This window comes from Lissotriton vulgaris, chromosome 6 (assembly GCF_964263255.1).
Source record: "Lissotriton vulgaris chromosome 6, aLisVul1.2, whole genome shotgun sequence".
Lineage (NCBI taxonomy): Eukaryota > Metazoa > Chordata > Amphibia > Caudata > Salamandridae > Lissotriton > Lissotriton vulgaris.
Window position 1 is genome coordinate 37,852,403 of NC_141694.1, and position 26,783 is coordinate 37,879,185.

At 44.4% G+C, this 26,783-nt stretch overlaps 1 protein-coding gene across 1 annotated transcript in view; it reads right to left on the bottom strand.

The window, feature by feature from the left end:
• The window catches only part of ZFAND3 (zinc finger AN1-type containing 3), a 684,884-nt gene that overhangs the window by 138,139 nt on the left and 519,962 nt on the right, over positions 1-26,783 (bottom strand). Inside the window, exon 4 of the mRNA XM_086925892.1 lies at positions 13,667-13,732. Coding sequence (XP_086782018.1) covers positions 13,667-13,732 — 66 coding nt within the window. The remainder of the gene's footprint in view (positions 1-13,666; positions 13,733-26,783) is intronic.

Consider the following 26,783-nt stretch of genomic DNA (forward strand, 5'->3'; position numbering starts at 1 on the left):
AGAATAGCGTTAAAATAAACCCAAATATAGGGGGTCCAAACCTTTTGTTCACTTCGATATAGGTCGCCAGGGATCCTATCAAGACCCGGAGCTTTCCCCAGCGTCAAACTTCTGAGGGAGGCCTGAACTTCAAGGAGGGTGCAGGGTGGGCAAACAAGGCCCAGGGCCTCCGGGTGCACTGGATCCAGAGTACTTATTTGGGTCGCTAGATCTACTCGGGATTCGGGATTGCTGAGTAAATAGAGGGGCTTAAAGTGATCTAGCCAAACCTCTTCACTAAGGTTAGGATTTATGGCAGACGTCCCTTCAGCCGACCCAGCTCGAACAAGGTTCCAAAAAGACCTATAATCTCGAGCTTCCAGGGCTACTTTGATACTTTCCCACCTTGAGGCCTCCCACTCGGACCTGGCCTCTTTGATCAAACTTTTATATATTTCTCTCGCATTTCTGATGCTTGACTGGGATCCCGATTTTACCTCCTTTATCAGGGTATTTTTAGCCAGCCTACAGCTTTTGTTAAACCAATGATCACGCTTATTTACCCTTGGCCTCTTAGTAACGGTGATATAAAAGTAACCGGCCAGGGAACAGAGAAGCTTGCTATGGATACACTGCAAACCCTGAAGGTGGAGATAGGGGGGGATAGCAATTGGAGCTCAAGAGGTGAGAAACCTCTGTTAAAGAGTGGGCGACATGGCAATATAGCTCCGCTAGCTTATCAGGCGCTAACGCGATCTTCGCCTACCCGATTCGTCTACCACCTGCCGATGTAACCAGGTTCAAGTTAATGATAGTCTCAGCTCCCCCCAGTTCGTTACGGTGACCCAAAGTGTTTAGTAATTCTAGTGACAGTAAATTGTGGTCACTATCGTCCCCTTGGGATGACAGAGAAAGCTCTCAATCAGGCCCAGAATTCTACATTTACCAGGATGTAATCTATAGTCGTGCTTTTCCCTGGTCTATTAAAGGTACTTGAACCCGGAACATCTGGAAGAAGTCTGCCATTACAGGCCCTGAGAGAATGTGAAACAACCAACTTGTTGATCACAAGGGACAGGGGCAGTAAGCGCTTTTCCGGGTACATTGTATAGTCCGGGATCAGCCCGTTTTCATCCTCGTCCGAGGTTACCGGGGGGATCCCCAAGAGTGGTTCAAAATGACAATTAAGATCGGCGCCAATGATTTTATGATACGACGAAGGGAAGGAGTGAAGGAGAACCTCTAGGGCCTCCAGAATTGATAAACCCAACTGGTGCGGTTGGGGACGTAAATAGATGTTAATCACTGCCAACGACAAACCATCCAGAAAATTAAGTACAATGCATAGGATGTCCGGGCAATGAGAATCTAGTATCTTAGCTGAGCAACCTAGGTGTGAAGCAACCCAAATACATAAGCCCCCCCCCCCCCCGAGGGTCTTCCCCTAGGTCCCTGCACAGCCGGTGTATGAAAGGACGCATATCCTACCCTAACTGGAGCAGACAGCAACCAAGTCTCTTGGAACAGACATATATCGCATCTATCCATCAGCTCTCCCCACTCCGGATTGTGCAGCTTAGACCCCATCCCTGCTATATTCCAAGACCCAATTAGTGGTCTACGTGGCACCACTTGGGCTGGGGAGTCCTCAGTGAGTTAGAACACAATAGAAGGTGGAGGTGCTATATGTATATGACTGTCCAGCTCTATTACACCTCCTGTAGAGCCAACATTTTGGGAAGATGGGGATAGGAGTGCGATACCCACCTTAGTTCTAGATGCCTGCTCGGGGGACCCCACCTCTATGCTCAAACCCTCCACAACATGGCTCCCAAGCCGATTCGGAACCACTCCTTCTGGGCGCGGTGCTGATAGTAGTCAAGCTAAATTGCTCAATGCACTATATCTGTTATCCACTGGGATGTTGTAAACGAATTCATGACCGCCGTGAGAGAAATAGGATGGTTCTGGCCTATCAGATACAAACGTTCGAGGATAAAAATACCCAAGGTGGCAAGTGTTAATAGTGCCCGCATCACTCGTCCCTTTATTAGCTAATGTGTCCAGCTACTCTAGGGTCCCTAAAGTTGACAATTACACAATCACCACAAATGTCTTTGGGTCTAGTCCCCAGCCAGCTGACTTCACACGAATAAAATCTCCCCCTGGCCCGTTCCCATTAAGGGTCTATTTCTGCTTAGCCAGAAGATGACTTTATCCTTTAACTCCGGGAAAGTTTCCCTTTGTTCGCTGTCCAGTGGGGATACTCCTGTGAGCACCACCACATACGGCAATGCTTCAGGGGGTAATTGGGGGCGAGGAGGAGATTTTAAAGGTCCATTTTCGTCAGATTTCAGGGGAGGGTTGTGCTGGTACCTACCCGACTCTGTGGTCTGAATTTCGAGAATTTTTAAGGTGGAGAGAAGGCCACACGCTTTCGAACCGGAAACAGCTGGAGGCAAATTAGGACAAATGGTTAGACCAGGGCCAATCGGGGCTGGGGTAGATTTCAGCATGTTTAGAGGGGCCAGATCATATGTAGGGAGGTCTGGGCAGATACTAGCACCTTGGATTAAGCCCTTAGTAGCAGGTTTAGTTACTCCTGAAGCCCCTATAGTAGCAGGATTCCCCATTGAGGAGCTTGGCTGTGCTCTCCCTAGACCTTTGTTGTTTATCAGTGAAACTAGTCTATCAATCCTAGTAGACAAAGATTTGAAGCGGGTATTGATAAGCTGTTCCATATGGGTCTGGAAATCAATTAATAAATGGGTAGCCTAGACGGGAGGTCCTATGGTAGAGGATAGAGGACCAGGGTCAGACTGTACAGGATCAGGTGTAGATGCTATTCTATTAGCCAAATGTTTAGTAGGCTTCAACTTTTTGGTTCTAGCAGGAGGTTTGTGAGCCTTTTTTGATGCCAGAGGAGGTGGGGACGGGACAACCTATATTGAAACATTCACATGTCCGGCACAAACTGAGCACAAGGTAGGTCAGAAAAAGAGGGGATAAGGAGTGATGTGGATTCAGCAGGGTTGGCTGTAACTACAGAGCAATCCCCCAGAGGCATAAGGGGGGACATTGCAGGGGTAATTGAGAGTCTCCTTTCAAGTATTTTCTATGGCTGTTGCCACTACCCCAATTGTTTTTTGGAGCATTTTATTAATAGCTGTAAGGCTCGGGAGTGGTTGAGTCGTTGCCACTAGTTGCCTAGTCATTGGGCGGGCAGCGGTGGGCTTGCTATTTTTACCCATGCTACTCATCATAGAAACTTGGACAAGAGTATTTACCAATAGTCACAAATTATCAAACACAGGTTAAGATACACGTTTAAAAGGAAAGAATAAAAGATAATAGGAAGTGCGGCCCCAATGAAAGACTTCTAAAATAACAAACAAATGTCGGGGCAAGCTTTGACGAATTAGAAAGAATTGTGGGAGTTACCACATGAGTTAGAGTTCCAAGCCTCAAGTAGTCTCTTCCAGGGGGCTTAGGAGGGTGGCCCAGCCCAGCCTCCTTCAGCCCCGGACGTCCACAGACGGCCCGCCCTTTGCCCGGGCTTAGCCCGGCGACCGCCCGCGTGCGTCCCGCGCTGCGGAACTCCGGGAGCCCTTATGAAGAGCCCTGGCGCTGCCTGATGTCACCAATGGCAAGCGCCTGGGCTGAGACTGGGGCTGCTGGGAGTTGTAGTTTGCCTCCTGCCACGTCGGTCTGCAGCCGTTCCCCTCACGGCGCTCCGTGGACCTGGCAGCACACTGGCCTTACAGCAGCCTGGGGGGCGAGGAGCAGCAGATGAAAAATGCCCCCGACAAGTAGGTGAAGGAATCTGAAGAGCGCGTCCCGCGCTGCGGAACACCGGGAGCCCAATTTATAACAATTCTGAAGGGAGACTACAAGCCCTAGAGCATTGGTACTCACAAACATTTGCCCAGGGGCCACAAAGTACGGTCTGTGGTGTGACCAAAGGCCGCACGGATGCCAGCAGGGAGGTGGTAGAAGATCTGGGTGGGTAAGGGATTGTGTAAGGAGGTCTAAAAAAATTCTTTAATAACAGGCAAGCATTTATTAGCAGGTTAATAAATGCTTGCTTGTTTATTTTTTTTTTCTGTCTATTAGTGTTCAGCAGCACACACACGATGGACGGAATGTTGCACAGTGTTCAGCAACAAACAGAAGCTTGTGCTGCTGTTTACCGGAGGGAAGAGGGGGCGGGGAGAGACAAAGTAATGAGGGCCGTAAGCGGCCCTAGGGCCATACTTTGAGTATCACTGCCCTAGAGTTACACATGGACATCAATTCACCAAAAGACCTGGGGTAGCGGAAAGGACATCACACATCCTTGACCTTAATGACATTATAAGAAGTGACATCATATGACCTTTGGCCCTCAATCTTTCTACGAAGTGATGTTATATGACCTTAACCCTCATATGACCTTTGGCCCTCAACCTTTCTACGAAGTGATGTTATATGACCTTAAACCTCATAACATCACAATAATCGCTTAAATTATAATAAAAGTCATAAAAACATGACTAATACAATAACAGAACGTTGAAAAATGTCGGTTTTAGATACAGCTTGTATTAGGGTGCTGACCTCATCTGAAAGGAGATCATTAATCATTTTTCTTTATTGTACATGAAAAATTATGTGTTCATCAGCAGAGGATAATTCCACATTTATTCTTAGATAATGATTAGACATTTAGGATCCCCTTGTGGCTGCTTATGCAATGAAGTATGCACTGCCACTAAGGAAATATTATGATGTATGCCACATCCTACAGTATATTACTGTGTGCATCATACATATACAAATATATAAACGCCTTCGGAATCGACACGCAAAAACAGGCGGGTCTGGTGGACTAATGCGTCCACTGTAGGGGCCTTTGTTTGACCTCATGGTCACAGGTTCAAATCCTGGTGGGTCCACTCAGCCTTTCATCTTTCTGAAGTCAATAAAATGAGTACCATTCAGTTGGGTAACAAACAACTGCTATTCAGTGCCAAGATACTCTTGGGTGAATGTGAATTTTACAAATACACGTTATACTAGATAACCGAGGTGCAAAAGGACGCTCACAGCTCTGGGCTCCGGTGCCACTGCACCTGCTGCATCATTGGCAGGTACCACCCTTTCCCCACACCAGCCAACTGCAGTTTGCCTTCAACATGAGGTAGGGTTGCCACTTTGCTGTTTTTTTTTTACATGAATATTTTAACGTCTCAGCCAGTGTAAAAATAAAGAAAATTATCCAAAGTCAGCATTTTCCCCTTTAAAGTGCATACTTAGAACAGTATTTATAAAAACAATGCACTTTAAAATGTGTTCTAGAGGTTCCTTAATTACACTTGACTAGGGTTGCAACCTGGCTGATTTTTTACTGGCACCACTGGTATTTTAATGTCCCATCTGGTACAAAAATTTGCAAACCCATCTTGAGCAATCATTTTTAGACCTTATATGTACCTAATTCAAACAGCAAATATAAATGGAAAACACTTTTAAATGGATTCTAAAGCTGCAAAGATTCCGGACTACTAAATAAGGAAAAGTCATGGTACAAATGTATACATACAATTTTATTAATAGTTCCATGCCTTTGCACCCTCTAAAACTACAACAAATACCCTGGATTTTCGTTTGGAAGGTGACTACCCTACCCCAGATTGATAATGAATGTAAACAAAGTGAAAAAGCATCACAATGTTTGGCCCGCCTCACGGCCTCTTCTGCAGACTGGGAGGGCCATAGGTCATGTTTGGGTGGACCGGGCCCACCCGCTAGAACCAGGCCTGCTTCCTACACTGGTCTTCAGAACCAGCATCTTATACGGATAGTAGCCGCTTTATCAGTCAACAAACTCAAGTCTTTACTGTATGTTTTACATCATGGCACAATTTGAACTAAGATGCACATAAGATCCCTGCTCTCTGAAGGCATTCATGAGGGTACACCCACAAGCAGTCTGCATGGCAGACTTGGAAGTGGATGATGTAAGGGGTTTGAAATAAGGAATGACCTCCTCACATGAGATGCCACCTCGGAGGACAGGTGCCTACACTGCCACAGCAGATACAACACAAATGCCTCATCTGCTTGACTGCACTGAGGACATTGAACTACCGCGCATGCATGCTGAAATAGGCTACTTTCTGAAAAGGGAACGGACGCTGCTGGCCAAAAGTGGATGAGTCAAGCCCCTTGGATGGCTCAGAGTGCAAGGCGTCACCTTGAACCGTGCCACGATAAAAGGACGACAACGCTCAGACGCAGAAACCTCTAATTGCCCATCATCAGATATCTCCTATGAGTAGGCATCAGGATGGCTCCTTTGCCAACACTGTTCCCATTTTCTCTCTCGTGAGAAATGCACCTTCAATAATGATAACCAGAAAAAACACTAAGGAACCAAGCTAAATGTAAAATGTGTAACGAAAGAGGTTAGCTGAGTTCAGTAAATATATGCTGGGTACAAATGGAGGGCATTCGTTTGAATCCCATAAAGGCAGAATGAGCCAGACATCCTTCTAAGGTAGCTACATTTCAAAAATGACAATATGAATTACTATAGAAAAAAGTTATTGTAAGCATCCATATTATTAACGTTATGGAAATGCCAAGATCCATAGGTAAATAAAAACATTAACAAATGTCACCAGCAAGATTCAATGTATGAAATCATGGAATGGAAAATCAATGAGAACAAATGGTCAAAAAGGTCTCAAATGAAGTAAATGGTCAAAAATGTGTAGAACAAATGAATTAAACACTAGCTATACAGAAAATACCATCAGTGAAAAGTAACAGAAAAACAAATTACATTGTCAATCAAGAGAAAAAACAAATGAAAAAAACATTGAAAAGGTTTCAAAGTCCTCCATGATTTAAGAGTGGATCCTGGGCGAACATTCTCAAAACCTATACAAGTGGCGGCGATTTCCAGGAATGAGTTGAGGTTAAAACGAAGAATGGTTCAATTTGGAATCTCAAAAGGGTTTCACAGGATGTAGGTGGAGCAGATAGTGATTTTTAATGTTCACCCAGGGTTGGACGAGAGGAACGACTTTCGCGAGCACAGAATTGACAGGAGTGAGAGGTGAGAACAATGAGGAATTTAAAACGATCCCATCATTTCAAAGATTATCAGTTGTACGGAACTTTGCACATTCTCTTTCCAAAATATGTTTTTCTAATTACAGTTGTTGGTTTACTTTTTTATGATCTAAGTTGTTTATTCATTATTGTGATTTTAGCTTTTCTTATGTAATTTAACAATTACTTGTGGGATATTGTAGGAAGGGAAGCTGTGTGGTACCTACACTCAGAAGATTTTCGATGCCATTCAATGTTTGCCCTCTGGAATCTCATGGGGCCTTTGACAGCAGAGACTGCAGACAACAATTGAAGAATCTGGGCCACAATATACATATGAAGGTGGGTTACATCTGGACTTGAGCATTGTTTATACACTTCAAGCAAAACATATAGGTGCCAGGGAAGTTTATAATCCGTTTTTCAGAGCATCTAACTGTTATTGATTGCACACACCTTAGCTGAGGAGTATGCATGTAGAGGATGTGTACCAGGGATGTCAATAAGCGCCTCAACATTATGTCATGACATGAAATATGAAATGAAATACCAGTAGTTGTAAAGCGCACAGCTACCTCCGAAGTGGTGTCCCGGCGCCGGGGTCTGTCGGGAAGATTAAGCGAGCTATTGCCCAGGCTAACATGCCGCTGAGCACACAGATAAACAGCACACATCGGCAGAAGCATGTGGTTAAGTGGTTTTGACACAGCTCATGTGACTGGGAAACATTTAACATATGTGAAATGAGGCAATACGAGTAAAGAAAAATAAAAGGCCAAGTAACCGATGGTGTGTACATACATAATTTTAGAACAGTTTGGAACTTACATATGGTGGTATCCAGGAATTAGAAAATAAAATAGTAATAAACTGGAGAGTGTTTAAAGAAAAAGGAAAAATACAGAAATTAAATATTTAAGGCGTAAGGGTTGTTGAAAAACAACTGTTCGAGAATCTTACTGATTTGCTGAACTGCTTTAGTTAATTGTTTTAACTTCGTGTTAATTGGATATTTTAATTTATGGTATTTCTGTTATAATGATAGGTAAAATAAGTTTCCACCTTCACTGTTTTTCTTCAGGACTGGGAAACTTCCAGGACCACAGAAGCAATGGGAAGAAAATATACATATTCGCATATACATATGCTAGGTATTGAGGGGGATAGGCATGCTTCTATACTAAGAAAAGAAATTTCACTTTAATATCATCTGTGCACTTTAAAACCCAAATTGTAATGTCTGTGGCTAGCAGTGTTTGTTACCTACATCCTGGGAAATGCAGCTTCCTAGTACAGAATACATTATAAAGCAAAGAGTGTTGCGGAGGCCTGCTGAACTATGGTACACAACATAGTAAGGGCCATGCAAAGGCTAAATAATGCAGTTTGTGCTCACTGTCCTGACTCACTTGTCACTCACTGTCACTGTCCTGATATCACCTCCATCCAACACTGACAGACTGTCAGGCTCAGCTAATGCTCAGACTGTACTGTTGCAGGGATTCTGTACAAACTCAGAACTATGCATAGGATTATGGGACCTTAGTGCATAGGGACTGAGCCATCCTACCAACTTAGTACCCATGAGCCCAGGACCCACTAGCTATAGTGTCTCACTTGCTCTTCTACTCCCTCACAGAGAAACAAGTGATTAGACACCCCAGAACACAACATTCCTGACTCTCAGGAATCGCAGTTTCGCTCACACTCTTGTACTTGTCCACAATAAGATCAGACAGACACAAACAAGTTTAAAATATTTATTTAACTAACATGCAGTATAGGTTCCAAAATAAGCAGGAAATGCATAACACAAAAATACGGTCAGCATAGCAAGTAGTCCGTAAATCATGAAAGGAGCGGTCGTTCTAAAAAGACAGTATAGCATAATCTCCCTCCCCTTTGTATAGAAGCAGAATGATGATATATTAGAAGATCTCTGGTCGTTACCTGCAGACACCGTACCTCAGTCTATAGAGCGTAGATCTACATCATAGGTGCGGTCTTGCTCTTCTCCCTGGAAAGGTCCCTCTCCAAGTGTGTGTTCAACCTATTTGTGTATTTCAATAAGACCAAAGTATGCATTCTCAAACACCAGCTGCAACAGTATGCTTTGTCTAAGGGCTAGGGCCTGCCCAGAACAGAATAACCATGGGCATTGTTGATCGACCTTGCTCACAAGATTCAGACTAAATCCCAAGAACCTGCAGAGTGTGAACACAGCGATAGGTTTTCATGTGAAAGAGGCCGTTGCTAAATAAACTAGTGTAGTAAAATGCGCAAAGCAGCAAACCGGATGCAGCGTGCTCATGCTAACTTAGAGAAGACGACAATGTCCCCATGGGCCATGTAACAGTACCAATGCAGGGGGTTTAGATCTGTGGTCCTGTGTACAAAATGTCAGTTCAAACAGTGAAGGCAAACCTGGCATCTATAAAAATGGACTCTGCCCCAGCACACAAAAAGCTCAGGTAACCTTGTGAAAAGGAAATGCACACACACCAATGTGTTAACTTAAATAGCTGCACTGTGTTCAAGAAATTCATTTAGTTACGAAATAGGTGGCGATTAGGGTGAAGTCTGCCCAACCACCAGAGTGGACAACTCTTTTAAGTTGATGACCGGTTTCTTTACGTAGACAAGAGCATCACCTGCCAATTAGAACAACCCATGACTGGTCCCATATGGGGATAATCATTGCGCATCATGTAGCCATAGTATGATGTGCACCTAAAATGCACCAATGCGAAGTGTTAACAAGTTATTCAGCTGCGTGTTCTACCAATGTGCGAGGATTCGAACAACTCCAGTCTGCACAGCAGGTGCAAAAACATCCAGCCACTCACCTCCAACATCATCAACATGTGGGCAACAGTGCTGTCATACTGGGACCTACTCAAACAGCACATATGAAATCCGTAGTATAAAGGCCTTGACAGACCAACCGAGTCACACCGGAGTCTGGAGAATTTCCAAACACTTTTCTGCATTGAACCTTTTTAATTTTGGAACTCTAGATGGGATCATGTTGTTATGGTGCCCTGGCTAGTCTGAGCGCTTGTTTACTGTTTAGGTCCAGTGATTAATTCCTCTGTGTTATGCAAATACAGTAACTGTGAAAGCACAATGCTCATTCTCTGACTCCGTGTCACTACTGACCGAAGCCATATTTACGTGGACAACAGAAAAGTCCAATCCCTAAGGAGCAAAGGATACTGAGACACTTCGTGTTAGAGGAGTACTAATGCAATCAAGCTTGTCCATGACAGAAGCTCTTCAAAGTCCAGTGAAATGCCCTGCAAGGGAGGCAGGATGAGAATTCAAGAGCTGAAACTGGGAGCCTGACAATCCTTAGGGTCTGATGGACTTTAAACCAAGCATCGCAGCCATGAGCTAGGCGGCTATGAGCTAGGCGTCTCTTCACAACCAATCCGAGCACAACAGAGGTCATGTATATGCTTCTTAAACGGCTGCTTTAATAAGAAGGATTTAAGAGAAAAGGGTTCGAAACATTTAAATAAAAGCCAGGTCTTGAAAGCTAGATTATTTTGATTCTTTTTCCACTGTACGTATGCGCAGGAGCCTATATTTTATTTAAGTAAGCCAAACCTCTAATTTTCCGTCTGAAATGAGGCAACTGCGCACCTTAGGGTAAAAGCTAGACATATTGAAAAATGTGGATTAAATCTCACAATGGAACCTCTTCAACCATATTCTAAATTGAAGAGTTGAGGCAAAATGCAAAGCAAATGCTAAATCTGTAAGTAAAACAAATCTGAAAGCTCAAACAGCAACTTTCCAGAAAAGATCAAAATACAACAACAGCAACTGCTTGTAGTATATCATGTGAAACTGCAAAAATCTCCTTTAAGACACCCAAGACGTAATCCATTCGTACTGCAAGTGCTTTTAGGGGAAATTCTACAGGTGATACAGGCCACAGTCCCAACAATATGATTTTCGTGGTTTGTGTTAGGCTCTTGTACTTGGTTACTCACATTAACTGATTTGAGGATTAACACTAATCAGTGGCAGCTCTTAATCTGAAAGCTACTCAGTCGTCCAGTGCAGTGTCAGGAACAGCTCCTTCTTGAAGAGGCAGGTCTCTTAAGCACATTAGTTAACCATGCATGTCCAGGCGTATTTAAAGTATTTGGTCTTGTGGGTCTTTAAATGCCTATTACATACCCAGCAACCCCAATCACAGCATGTGTGTTATCCTTAGCAAAGAAAACCCAAACAACTGTGTTCAACTGCCTGGTATAATTCTTCAATTTTTGCATAACCATCTCCACTGCTGTATCAATATTTTATGGCGGACACATCTGAACTATGCAGTCTCGCATGCAGTCCTTATTCTTTCCTCCAGTTGATGCTTCTCAGCTGCACAGTCTACAGTGTTCTGCTCACCAGGATGTATGATGGATGGAGTACATATCAGGTGTCCTTCTTTCTTCTCTTAACTTCTTCCGCCTTTTCATGACCATTCCTCCTGTAGCCATCTACCTTGGTCGGTTTACAAGAAACAGGCTGAGTATTCCCTCAGTTGCACTGTGATTAGACCCTCATTTGCCTCCTATTCTAGCTGGATTCCTTTATCTTGCTTATTGTTTGAGACAGCCTCATGAATGCCATCTCCACAGATTTCCTATTATCTTTTGCACCTAAACTTGCTCCTAGTAGGTCTTGGATGGTACCTACAGGTTTAAGTTGGGGTATTCTTTCTTTGAATGTTTTTTTTATTTTTATTTTTTTTACAAGCTACGTATTGAACTGTGTGTTGCCTTTCGGTAACTTCAGAGAAGTGAAGCACTCAATTAGGCGGGTGAATATACACTTGACCAATATTCTTCATGGCCCTGGTTCCTTTTTGACATAACTTGAAAAATGTTTTCAGACGTTTTCTGAACTTTACGTGCTGGGGTTTTGTTCATAGGTCAGATCTTTGAACACCCAGAGATCTCCCACCTTATTAAATCTTTTCGAAGGATTGTTGGCTAATTGTATGGGAGTATCTTCAGCAAATGTATCTGGCAGAGATGAGACAATTTTTGCAGGTAAGTTGGACCTTTGTTCCACTAGACTCTGTGGAAGGAGCAGACGGCCTTTAATTTAATCCTGGGAGCGAATGGAGCGCTGCAACAGCTGGTCCTGCTCGCGGCAGATAAGACATTCCAGTTGCCTGGAAATTAATTTCTCAATAGAAAATAGAGGATGATGTTACAGTAGTCTAGGCGATCTTGGAAACAGGATCTTGTTATCTCAATTCCGAGTCCAGGAACTACTACTAGTGCCCAGCTCATTTCTCTCCAAAAGGCAGATGAACAGAAACAAATACCTACCAGGACACCTCATTAAGGCAACAAACAGACCGCTGTGCCCTAGCATATACCAGAGCTGTGCTGATAAGACCTCAAGCTCATAGTAGGGAGCACTGTAAAGTAGACACTATGGTAGAAAGTTAGATAGCCTTAAGTAGCGTCTCTCAAGAGAGGAGAACTTCTCTAGGGATGAGGCCTCATTTACTTGGACATCAGTTAAAATATGACGAGACTAGACTTTTACCAGCAACTCTGTTCGAGTATCTCAGAGAGACCTGGTGGAGAAGCATGCTCTGTAGCTACTCGGATATTGCAAAGGCAGCCTCATTAAAAAGAGAAATATCTACGCCTATTGCCAGATATGAAACTCTGATGCTGAGGAGATCGATCATCAGGGACATTGCAGACTCTTGCAATGACTTTGGGTCTTTTACAATTACAAGTTACATCTTTTTGGTCAGATTTCTGCATCATCAGAAGGCAATCACTGAAACGGACATTCAAAGTATTGGTCAACGTGACAGGTCATTTCCAGTATTAAGAAAAAACAAAATATACAAAGTCAAATATTTACCAGGATCTACTGCAGTTCAGCATCTTAAAGGCCTGGAGATCAGATTAACTGGATGTAATGATACTTAGAAAGGAAAGCAGCAAATCCTTTTGTATACAGCTAATGACCTGTTTCACCTTGTGATTACACACCACCCTGAACTGGAGATGCTAGAGGCAGACCAAACTATACAATGTAGAGAACATCATATGCATGCAATAGGTGGACATCGGCATGAAGAGAGGACAATGCTATGATGAGACAAAACATTTCCACAACAGTCAAGAAGTCAATAGAACCTTAAAATGTTTGGGAGTATGAGATAAATGAGGTGCTTGTTTGCTATTTGCACTGACTATATGTATCTTTACTGGATTGCCAGTTATCAGCAATGCAGAGAATCAAAAGGAAAATGCAATGCCACCTTACTAAGAACTGGCAGTCCAAGTCAAAAGGAATTAGTACATTTAGTTGCACTGTTAGCTTCAAAGGGTACTGCTGGGTGGGACAGGCACTCCAATGGAGGTGTAAAGTGGGGGCAATCTACTCTCAAAGTACCAGGCTGACTCATGACGAAAGCTTATACTGCTTCATGCCTCGAGATGTTCACAAACTCCATGCTAAATGTAAACATTTATCCTGTATCTTGAGTTAAGCAGAACAGACAAAACAGGAACAGGAACAGGAAAACCATTTAAAATAAAGTCCAACTAACCTGAATCACAAGACCTTTTGGTTGGTGTGGTTAATGAAACATGAGCTGTGTCTGTGCATGGTCCACCTAAAAACAGAGACAAACATTAGGGCAGTATCCAACAGCTGGGACATAAGATAAGATGTCCGACTAATAGACAAACCAAATAAACAGTGCAGCCTGTTCACAAATGCATTTTGGAGGACTTAACATTGAGCTCCTGTAGAGCTCTTTTAGTATTCTTACCTTTGTGTATTTGTCGAAAAACATCAAAAGTGGGAATAAAAAGGGATAATGCATATACAGTTAGTACAGAGAGGAAGGACGGTGCCCTCTTTGCACCTTTACCCCTAGAAGGATGTTGGAAGTTTCCGGGATGATTAACAAAGACGCGTAGCAATACGCGAAAGAGTATCCCAGTAGTACTACTTCCCCTAGAATGGTTTTCGTGACTCATCCACAGTATTTTCCAGTTAAGTCACTTGGGGCACATCCAATATTACTGGCAGAGGAGTCTCAACATGCGCTACCACAGCTTTTAGCTATTAACTATGTCAGAGGTCTCTTCGAAATAATGACTCTTATGGAATCAATATCAGAAGATAGAAGGCAACCAATTATGACTTATCCACCAGCTTCAACTGCCAGCGCATGCTCCGCGAGACATTCAAATGGATGCCCCCAGATTGCAGAAGGAACGTTACCACGCGCTCATAACAAGTAGACTAGATAACGGCAACACCCTATACGGCGGAATAAACAGAACCCTTCTACACAAACTTCAGGCCATCCAGAACGCCGCAGCTAGATTCGTCCTCGGAACACCATGCCGTGAACACATGACCCAACACCTACGAGACCTCCACTGGCTCCCCGTCAAGAAGAGGGTCACCTACAAACTCCTCACCCACACGTACAAATCCCTCAACATAGGACCCAAATACCTCAACAAGAGTCTCCTACCACGTACCCAAGAGGAACCTCCGCTCTGCCGACCTCGCCCTGGCAGAGGTCCCGCGCATCCGCAGGAACAGAACAGGTGGGAGAGCCTTTGCCTACATCGCAGCAAAGACCTAGAACGAGCTCCTTGTGAACATCAGACGCTCCACAACCCTGCACACCTTCAGGAAGGACCTCAAGACCTCGCTCTTCAACTGATCCGGACCAGGACCTGCCCCTGCCCCAGCACCTTGAGACCCTCACGGGTGAGTAGTGCGCTTTATAAAACTCCGGATTGATTGATTGATTGATCTCTGCATTGCTGGCCGGCTGAAAGGGTCACAAACTAGTAAGTAAGGAGAGAACCAGCATAAGAGAAACTTAGATACAAAAAGATTGTCTGTGAAGACCACAGTTTTGTACATTTCTTACAAAAACAGATATAGGTTTCAACTTTGAGGCGGTCCTGGATATCAAAGAGGAACTTTTAAAGAAAGCCTGGCACATGCCTGCAGTCATTTCAACTTCCTTAAGTAGAAACAGTTCCAAATGGTCACTAATATGGACACTACACAAGCAGGTGCCAACTAGATTGGGGATTCCAAGGGCATTTCCAAGATATGGGATTGTTATTCTGATTCATCCATGCTTGCTCCTGGCAGCATTCTTGCCCCGCCTGATGCAGTAACCAAACATAAGCCATCTCTGTACTGGACGATATAAACAACATTCGTACTAGGACAAACCAAAATCCCTTGGTGCCATTGCACCTGAATTTGGCATCAAGAACAAAAACCATACTGGCAAAATTAGAGGAGGCCTGGCCGTCATCCATAATAGAAGAAAAGAAAAATCACTGAAAATAAGCAAGATGTCATCCTACTCCAACTATCACTTATCCTTCCTCCTAATATATAAACCAGCAATGCAAACTTTGAATATGTCTTACTAGAGACAGTGACCAAGACCCATATGAGACACCCACATCTGCATTCTTTCTGACTGTTTCTGGACAGACTCACTATGTTGGACACACTCAGATGTCATATTTGCTCCTTTGGGACAGGCCGCAATTATAGCCAGCACCCCCGTAAGCTGGAGCAACCACAACACAATCACATTCGACAGCGAAACCGAAACTCAAAAAATAAACACTCATGTAGGCAATGGAAAACACTGGACGTCCACAAATTCAGCTCCCAACTTGACACACCCCAACAAATACGTGACCTCAAAAGACCCACACCTTCTACATCTAGATCCCCACTACACTAACATATCAATACAGACCACATACAGGGTTAACGTAAAAAAAAAACACTGTGTTGAATAAGGACATGAAAAGAATGAAACCAAAAGTCAACTTACTACAACGCAAGTGGAGAAAATCAAGAGATAAAGACAACATCAAAATGTGCAATTATGACAGAGCCTACAGAAGAATGGTCAGAATCAAGAAAAGACACCACAAGTCCATATTAGAAGTAGACTCCCCTTCTAAGGAACTCCTCAAAGTTTGAGAAGAATTCCGAAACCCAGGATTCCAAAACACAAATACCACAATCGCAAGACTTCAGTGACAAAATATTTATTGAATTGATCTATAAAATTTGAAAGATATAATATTACTATAATGAGAACACAGACACCACCACCCCAAACATTTGACCAAACCGCCATAAAAAAAGAGATAAAAGCAATCTTCCAGGACTACATACTTTTAATACACTCTTAGAAAAAGATTTACTCAACATTATCTTCCCAAGCAGACCATTAAAATCATCTTCAGACCCAGTACCTCCAATTATCTTTAAAGATATCCTTCGTACAGCTGTGCAGGGGAGGTAGATACAAGCTGTGCAAGCCCCAGGAACTAGGTTCATTCCCACACGAGCAGAAAACCTCAAAACTTACCAAATTAGACCACTCTTCAAATAAAAAACGTTGACCCAACTGACAGAGCAAACAGGACTATATCACATGGACCATTCTTAGGAAAAATGTCTGAATTTACCGAACTTTCAAAATTGACAGTACAAAATGACTTGATCTCTGACCAACAATTCCGTTTGAGACCAGGCAGCGGTACAGTCCGCTATATCCACGTTGGACCTAAAACTCACATTTGAGAAGAACAAAGTGGTCGCCGTATTAGTTCTGGATTCATCACTTGCACATTACACTGCCCACCTCAACATGCTACTCCAAAAATGCCATTATCTCTGAATACATGAAAATACTCTAAAATTGATTGCTACTCAACCTAGAGACAAAGTGTGATTTACCTACCACCGTTCACATCTGTTCCTCACATCAGCACTGTGGTATCCCTCGGAGGTCTATCATTTATTCAACATCTACTTAACCCCTTTGCTAAACCTGGTTAAATCATTCAACTCACTGTTAAACCTACGCAGATGACACAAATTAGTCTAAAAATGGATGGCGAGCAAAAACTCTACAACTCAAAACTTGACGACTGTGCCATAAACACGAGGCTGAGCAACCATCTAAAGCTCAACATTGTAAAGACAAACATCATGTTTTGCGGACAATTTTAAGAATACCAGTCTACTGCCATATGGCCCAAGGAACTCTAGGCCCTCCAACAACATCAAGGTTGGTCAGAAACCTAGTGGTAGCCATGGATTCAGGCCTCTCATTAATGCCACATGCCAACATAATTAAGGAGCACATTCTAAACAATGAACCTACTGTGTTGCACCTTCCCCATAACGTGGTTACTAACAAATAATATAAAATATCCTCACATTTGTAACCTCCAAGTTTGGCTATGCCAACAGACTAGATCTTGGAGCACAAAGATTCATCATGCACAAACATACCTAATGGAAAATACTGCTGCAAGACTCCTTCTCCACTGTCACACAGGAGAACACATGACACCAGTCCAACAATCATTTCACTGGCTAACTAGAGCTAGAAGCCTCTCAAACAAAAGGACAACTATACCCACGAGCAATGCAAACAAAACAGGATTCTATGCCCAAAGCTTGAATCAGGGGTCATCATACTACCTTACCATAAGAAATCTATAGGATGCATTTCTTTCTCAGCACAAGCCACCAAGCTCTGGAACTCGCTACCAGTCAGGATTCTAAGTATTAGGCACATACACACTAAAGAAACCAGTTGAAAGCATGACCATTTCCAAAATAACCATCATCCCACATCCCTGGAATAAAACCCAGAAAGAATCTCACTTTCAAGTACAAACTACAGCTTACAACCTTCATTTTGGAACAAATCTAGCAGCACGCTACTTTCTATATCCAGGTTATCTAACAAGGGCTGCATCATGGTTAGCCTGAGTATTATACAATAAAGTCAATTCAAATAAAACCCTTCTGGGCCAGGTTAATACCGATACCACACAAGGCGCTCCACAACACCGGACCAGCATACTTCAACCGACGACTCACCTTCTACACCCCGAACCGCCAGCTCCACTCTGCCGACCTCGCCCTCGCCACCGTCCCCTGCATCCGAAGAGCGACCACCGGCACAGATGGTTCTCCCACCTCGCCGCAAGACCTGGAACACCCTCCCCATCCTCCTACAGCAGACCCAGAACCTACTAACCTTCAGGAGGCTACTCAAGCCCTGGCTGTTCGAGCAGTAGCATCACCCCCTCCCCCCGTGCCTTGACCCTCACGGGTGAGTAGTGCGCTTTACAAATCTCTTGATTGATCTTGATTGCTTGATTTATACCATAACATTCTGAGGACGACAGCCAACTACGGCTTAATCCCTTATAGTCACATAAGAAATATCTGTTACAGGTCTTATCCATCACCCAGTACTTTACCAGTCAATAAACCAGCCATCACTAATTTAACAGGCATGAAATAATTTAAGGGATCTTTCACATACTGATGACCAATCGGAGGACTCCAACCTAGTCCACTACTGCAAGTCCTAACCAGCTACATGCAATAATTGCTTGTTTACATCTCACAATGACATTCAGATATGGGATGATAGAAACTGAGCCCATCTCGGCAGTTCTCCTCACCACTTCTGTTTCCAACCACACCTGTCAGGATAAAAAAGTTTTTTGACAAAACATCAGGTTGGAGCAACCGTCACAGAAACTAGGTAAGTATAACATGATCGCAAGAAATACCATAAAGGGGCATGCAGAGCTGCTTAAAGCATGCTGAAAACCATAAACATTTTATCTCTCACACCTTCGTCGACCACACTGCTCAGTACTACGACCCATGAACACAATAACTTCACCTTGGTGGTCATCATACATGACATGAAAACACTTCTCATATAGGATCAATAAAAACAAAGACAACACTGTTCCAAAAACACACCATACACTGCGAAGCTTACGGAACATGTAGGCAAGAACTTCTGTGCCCCATATAGAGATAGTAAAAGAAAAAAGTTACTTACCTGTAACTTTTGTTCCCCAGTATTGGTAACTTTCATAGATTCCCATGCTTTGTATCATTCTCCGTCGTCGGAATGGGAGCCTCGGTAAATAAAGAAATAACATAATCATAGAAACAAAAGAGAAATTAGGCCTAGGCCTCATCTCATTTTGTAGCATAGGACCAATCAGAACAGCCTCACCCCTTGGAACCTTCCTGAGAGAGCTCAGAGCCTCAGATTTTCGTAGCCGTTGTGCAAACAGCCACCATCTAAGTAAAAGGCCGAGCTTTCCCCGGGGAGGCGGGTGGGCGCATGGGAATCTATGAAAGTTACCAATACTGGGGAACCAAAGTTACAGGTGAGTAACTTGTTTTCTTACCCCAGTATTGGAACTTTCATAGATTCCCATGCTTTGTATCAGAATAGCTAGCAGTAAATCACCAAAGCACATTTTGTAAGATACATGGCATCACATAACCATATGACCATTCTTATAGCATACTTTGCTAAATTGTAACCAAGAGATGAAAACATTGCTGACACCAAAAATATTTGCTTACCAGGATGGAGGGATTGTAGGGAAAGCGCACCTCTCAATGAAAAAGATTCCTAAGGACTGCTTGACCAACAGCAGCGTTGTCTCGTCCTGCAGACTCCAGGCACTAGTGCTTCGTGAAGGTATGTGTACTGCTCCACGTTGCTGCCCTGCATATGTCCCTGATGGCGACTCCAGAGAAAAGAGCCACAGACGATGCCACAGACCTTGTGTAATGTGCACAGACTTTTCTGTCCAGAGGCTTGCCTGCCTCCTGATGGCAGAATGGAATCGCACTGGAGATCCAGCAGGAAATGACACTCTTTGCCAAAGGAAACCCCTTCCGTGGTGCGCTGTAGGACACAAACAACTGTAATGATTTTCGAAAGGGCCGTGTGCATTCTAAGTAGAATTTCAAGCATCTTTGAACGTCCAAAGAGTGTAATGTGCGTTCCGCAGGCGTAGAAGGGAGCGGAAAGAAAGACTTTAAAATCAAGGGTTCATTTAAGTGGAACTCAGACGGCACCTTCGGAATAAATTTTGGATTGGTGCGAAGGATAAGCACATCCTTTTTGAATTGAAGGAATGGATCCACTATGGAGAGGGCTTGAAGCTCACTAACTCTTCTAGCTGATGTTAGCGCCAAGAGCAGGGCCAGTTTCCAAGACAGGAATTTCAAGTCCGCCTTGTGAACCAGCTCAAACAGAGCTTTCATGAGTTGAGCCAGCACAAGGTTGAGCTGCCAAACTGGCGGATGAGGGCGAACTGGAGGGTACATCCGAAACAAGCCTTTCAAAATTGTTTAACAATCCTAGAGGACCATAAGGACGGGCCTGAAGAGGTGCGTCGAAACCTCGATATTGCTGCAAGATGTACCTTTACAGAAGAATGTGCCAACCCAGATTTAGCCAATGATGGTATATATGGCAAAAGTTGATGAGGCAGGGATTTGTAAGGATGAAGACCCTGTCTTTGACACCACAGGCAGAATCTCTTCCACTTTGCCTTGTATGTTTTATTAGTGCTTGGTGCTCAAGCCTGGGACTAAACTTCTCTACACTCCTTGGGGAGATTCAGATGACGGAATTCTCTGTGTTCAGGAGCCACGCTGTCAAGTGCAGCGACTTCGGATCCGGATGGAACACCTGCCCCTGATCCCTCGATAATAGGGACGGAATCTGTTGCAAGCGAATTGGATGATCCTGGGAGAGTAGAAGGAGTTCTGTGTACCAGAACTGGCGGGGCCACGCCGGCGCAATGAGAATCATCTTGCATGGCTCCGCTTTCATCTTCCTGAGTACTCGAGGAATGAGGGGAATTGGCGTAAAAGAATGCGCCGTACCAGGCAATCGAAAGGGCGTTCCCCAGAGATCCCTGATGGTGAACTTTGCTTGCGTAAAACCGGCATTTGGCGTTCACCGGAGGCGCAAAGAGGTCTATGGTTGGGGTTCCCCAGACCGAGAACACACTCTCCAGAATGGACGGATTAAATTCCCATTCGTGATTCACCTCTGTCTGGCGACTCAGGGCATCCGCTGTGACATTGAGAGAACCTGCCAGGTGTTCGGCCTGCAGATTGATCTTGTGAAGAATCGCATAATCCCAGATTCTCTGAGCTTCTTTGGACAGAGTTTGTGATCTTGTTCCTCCTTGTTTGTTGATGTAGTGCATGGCCGTCGTATTGTCCGTCCGGGCCAGCACTGTTTGATTCTGAACTCTGGGAAGGAAAGCCTGCAAAGCCAACCGAATGTCCGTCAGCTCCAACAAGTTTATATGGCACTGGCATTGATCTTGACTCCAGTGCCTGCTGACTTGAAGCTCTCGGAGTACTGCTCCCCAGCCTTCTAAAGAGGCATCCGTGGTCATGATCAGGGGAGATGGAGAAATCCTGAATGTCCGACCTTCTGCGATATTGTCTTTTACTAGCCACCACTCGCATGCCTTTCTCATTTCTGGCGTCACAAACACCTTGTCGTTGAAAGAGCCCTATGCTTGGCACCATTGTTTGTCTAGCTCCTCCTGCAGAGGACATATTCGCAGCCTGCAATGCGGTATTAATGGTAAGCAGGATGACATCGACCCGAGCAGGGACTTTTAGAGTCGGACTGAAAGGCATTTCTTTTTCAGCACCTGGCGAGCCGAGACTATCAATTTTTGTTGACGTTCTTCTGACGGACGAGCTGTGCAACGCTCTATGTCTAAAATGGCCCCAAGGAATCTTGTGGACCTGGAGGGTTGCAGAACTGACTTGATCTTGTTGAGCTGAAGGCCCAGGTGACTGAACAACTGGATGCAAGTTGACACGGCTTGAGAAGTTTCCTTGAAAGATGGAGCCTTGACGAGCCAGTCGTCCAAGTAGGGGAAAACTTCCAGGGATTGTTTTCGTAGAAAAGCCGCTACTGGTGCTAACACTTTGGTGAATACCCGTGGTGCAGACCGAAGGCCAAACGGAAGCACCTTGAATTGGAAATGGCTCTTGCCTACTGTGAAGCGAAGATATTGTCTGTGAGCTAGGTGTATCTGTATGTGAAGTATGCATCTTCCAAATCCTGAGACGCCAAATAGTCGCCTGGGTTCAAAAGAGGAAGAATATCTTGGAGAGTAACCATCCTGAAAGAAAGTTTGATGAGATAAGTGTTGAGCTCTCGCAGGTCTAATATGGGGCGCCAAGTGTCTGCCGTCTTCCGAACCAGGAAGAACCTGGAATAAAAGCCTCTGCCCCTCAGAGAGAGGTACCGGCTCTATTGCCCCCTTGATGAACAATTGGTGGGCTTCGAGATGTAACAGTCCCAGATGTTTTGTGCGGTTGGCGCCAGGAGCTCTTCTTGGAGGAAGATCTTGGAATTCCAACGTATGGCCACTCTGTACAATATTCAGGACTCACTAGTCCGATGTTATCCTCTTCCAGCTGGTCAGACAAAAAGATATCCTGCACCCCACTGATGTTACTGGTAGGGGAGGAACAGTAGTAAGAGCCGGGAGGCCGCTATTGCCTCTTGGCATTGTCACGTCCCTGGCGGTTCTGACGCCCTCGCTGAGGTTGGCGAGAGAAAGACGCCGATTGTCCCTAGCGTTGATTCGAATATTGGGTCTTATAAGACTGCGAAGAATACCTTTGCTGGGTGTTGCCTCTATAAGAAGAGAAACCTCTGCCCCGTGCACCTCTGAATGGGACCTTTCGATAGTTCAGTGATCCCAATGACTTCGCCGTGTCCGTATCCTTTTTTATACTTTGCAGGGCATCATCAACATGCTTACCGAAAAGCATCTCACCATCAAATAGGAGGTCCAGGAACTTATTTTGGACCTCCTGTCGAAACCAGGTGGCTCTCAACCAGCCCCGACGGCGTAACACCGATGACCCTGCTAAGGCACGACAAGCCGTTGAAGCTATATGCATAGCACAATCAATTACTTCGGAGGATGATTTTTCTCCCTACATCAGAACTCTCTTGGCCTCTTCCCTCACGGAGTCTGGCAGTTGTTCCACAAATGTCTCCAAGTCACACCACAAATGGCTCCAAGTCACACCACATCTGGCGATCGTATCTTCCTAGAATGGCTAGAGCATTTGCTGCTCGAACAAGCAAGCTGGCCATGGAAGAAAACCTCTTCCCCACGTTATCCAATCGTCTACCGTCCTTGTCCGGAGGCGTGGTCAAAGGCGTTGAAGAGTTCTTGGATTTGCTTTGCGCGGCCTGCGAGATCACAGAATCAGGTTTAGGCTGTCCAAGAAGACAAGCAGGACTGCCGTCCAGAGCCTTATATTTCTTCTCCAGCCGGGGAAGAACAGGGATAACAGTGGCCGGATTCTGCATGATCTTGATCCCTTCCTCCCACACATGTTCAATTATGGGAATGGATTTGACTGATTTTCTGTATTGTTCTTTGAAATCATACAGGAAACATTCAGACTGCTCCCTTGTAATTGGCAGTCTGAACCTCTTCAATGCCCTCTCCATGAGGTTATGAAACCCCCCTATATCGACTAGAGGCGATACAGACTTATCTCGACCAGTGGTGTCAGGATCCTGTAGTCCACTGTCACCGGGATCAAAGTCTGGGTCCTGCAATGGATCAGTCAATGGATCGACCTGTACTTCCTCATCGGAAGAGGTATCCTGCAGAACGGTATTAGCTAGCTCGGGGTCCGATGTCCGTGAGAGGACCACTGGTATGACCACCGGTGTTGTCAGAGGTACCACCTGTGAAGGAGGAACTACGACAGCGGATTGCGCCTGCTGCAGCACCGGAGCTGGAGGTTGTGCATGCTGTACTGAAGGTTCGGACGGAAACCTGGTTCTGTAGTCCTGCAGCATCATCTGTAGATCAGAGACTAGAGAGGTCGGCATGGCCAACATGTCCTGTCCCAAACCTGGAGGACGTCTCTCCTGAGGAGCATAGTGATGCACCTGTTGGTCATATGAATGTTCATAGTATTCCTCCGTGTCAGTCTCTTGCAATTTAACATTTAAATCTGAGGGACTGTAGGCATCCCCATAATGGCCTCCATCTTCCTCCTCCTCATCCGACTCGTCATCCAGAAGCATTGTTGGTGGAAGAGACGAAACCCTTCTAGGAGACGTCATTTCAGGTGTAATTTTCAGCTTCTGTATTGGAAATTGCAATTTCTGACCCGTCGACAGCCTCGTTGACGGTGCCGTCGTCGAAGGTGTGGCAGTCGTCGACGGAATCGTCGATGGATTCGTCGACGGCATACTGGACTTCGTCGACTGAGTCTTTATCGGCGGCGGCGGAATCGTCGACGGTGCAATCGTCGACGGTTTCGTCGTCGAACTCGTCGTCATCACCATCAGTGTCGTCGTTGTTGTCGTCGACGTAGTCTTCGTCGACGACTAGGCCGTCTACAGCACCTTCCCTGACACCATAATGGACGACGAGGAAGTAGTCATGGTCGATGAACCAGGTACCTTAAACGACGACGGAGTCGTCGACGTCGATGCCGCTACCGACGACAGATCAGTCGACGGAGCCAAAGAAACAGCGGATGCCTTCAGAGAAGTAATAGTCGTCGACGTACCGGTTTGTCGTCGATGGATGCCTTTTTCTCTCAGGCATGGTCCCTGGAATGACTGCAGAGTATTTTTCAATACTTTTTCCTTTTTGGACGGAGGAGAAGTGATAGAAACCTCCTTTTTGTCCTTAGTGGCCGTCACCAATCCAGCAGCCTGTCCCAGCCTCTCCTTTTCACTTCCGTGAGGAGATTTAATGGGACTAGCCCTCTCAGACCTGTCCGAGATCTTATGAGGGGCCTTGAGAGGGGGCTCAGCCAAAGAAGGAGGAGACCTACCCCTCTTCTTGGATCTCCGAGATGAAGACAGAGATGTTGAATCTTCTTCATCAGATGAGAGCACCTCCTTCCGAGTCTTCATCTTCTGAAGCCAAGTCAATAGTCGGCCTTCCCTGTCTCGCAACGTTTTGGTAGAGAACGTTCTACAAATCTTGCAGTCTGTGGCCTTCTGGTCCGGGTATAAGCAATAAATACAGCTTTCATGCTTATCTTCAACAAAAAGCCTCTTTTTCCCACAAGACGCACAGGACGTGAATAAGGCTTTCTTCTCCTGGTCAGACATATCTTGTTTGTAGATGAAGTTGAAGAAAAAAGTAGAATGGAATGAAAAACTGAGCAGAGCTCAGTGGAGACTCCCTAGCACAACATGCGGTAGAAAAATCTGAGGCTCTGAGCTCTATCAGGAAGGTTCCAAGGGGTGAGGCTGTTCTGATTAATCCTTGCGGAAAGTTTGGGCTCATTTACACAAAGAGGGTGATATGCTACAAAATTAGATGAGGCCTAGGCCTAATTTCTCTTTTGTTTCTATGATTATGTTATTTCTTTATTTACCGAGGCTCCCATTCCGACGATGGGGAATGATACAAAGCATGGGAATCTATGAAAGTTCTAATACTGGGGTAATCTATATAAATACTGCAACAGAATACAATAAATAAAATCCTTAATAAAAGCATGTTGCTTTCAAAAATTAGCCAATTATGTAGGTGAATGTCGAAGTAGCAAACCTCAAACACAAATGAGTTCTGTGGGGAATATGTAACAGTACAGTTTGATGGATAATGTTTTCCAGGTCAGTATAGCAATACACAATTTCTTAATTTATTTGTTTGAAGGTTTTTTTTGTAAAGTTTTTTAACTTCAAAAAGAATTACAAGGGAAATTGTAAATGTAAATAATAAAATAGTCTTGTGAAGGAGTTTATCAAGGTTTGTAACTTTCAAAAATTGAATCAAGCGCATTAATAGCTATAGATTCAATTACATTAAATGTCCATCGCGGTACTTCTGCCTCAAGTCCATTAGGTTGCATCTGCCATGATAAAACTCATAAGGAAACAAAACAATAAATAAAGCGGTGAACACATGAGCATTTTCTGGAAGGTACAACGAATTTGAGCAGTACTTTTGGGAAGCAGCAACTGCCACATACTTTCAGGAGTGAAGAGCGTTTGCAACTTTTTTTCCTTCACGTGGAATTTCCCCTCCTACCCGCCGCCCCTTCCCTCCATAAGATTCGTTTTTCTGCCCTCATTCTGTCACCTTGAATCAGGATTTATTCCTGCTACTGACAGGAGTATCTGGGAATAGACTGATCGCCAAACGATTGTGAATGAACACAAACAAGCATGCTTGGTTCCGATCGCGATCTTTCCCTGCAATTTATCAGAAATTCCTTTGGGAGCTTAAGTTGCAGGATGGAACGGGTGAGCCTCTAGTACAGAACATTCTTCCATGAGTTTGAAGTTTCTTATTGATTAACAAAACCTGAGGAAGAGGAAGAAGAACCAGCCTAGCAGTATACCTTAGAGGAGGGAGCGCCCCCCTGGCTGGACCTGCCATTCATGGATGAGGACTAAAGCCCTGCAGCAAGTCCCACTGACAAAGTCTGATGGGGGGGATGTTGTGAGGTACTGGATAAAGAGCAATGGGATCGAAAAGATACCCTCTCCTGCGACATTGGGAGTCGGTGGCAATTAATAAAGGAGATAGCAATGAGATGTCTCTGCTTTTGAATATTTGTGGTGTACAGAGTACCTAAATGTAGGACTAATTCCTTTTACTTGCCTTTTCTAGCCTCATAGTTAAAAAAATGTCTGAATTGCTAATGGTAGTAGTTCACTTCCTTCACTGTAACCTATAACTGTGTGCACCGATACCCCCTTATTTTCCAAGTGGCACCGGAACAGCTGTGAAAGTTGAAGTGGATATTAATCCTAAACGCAC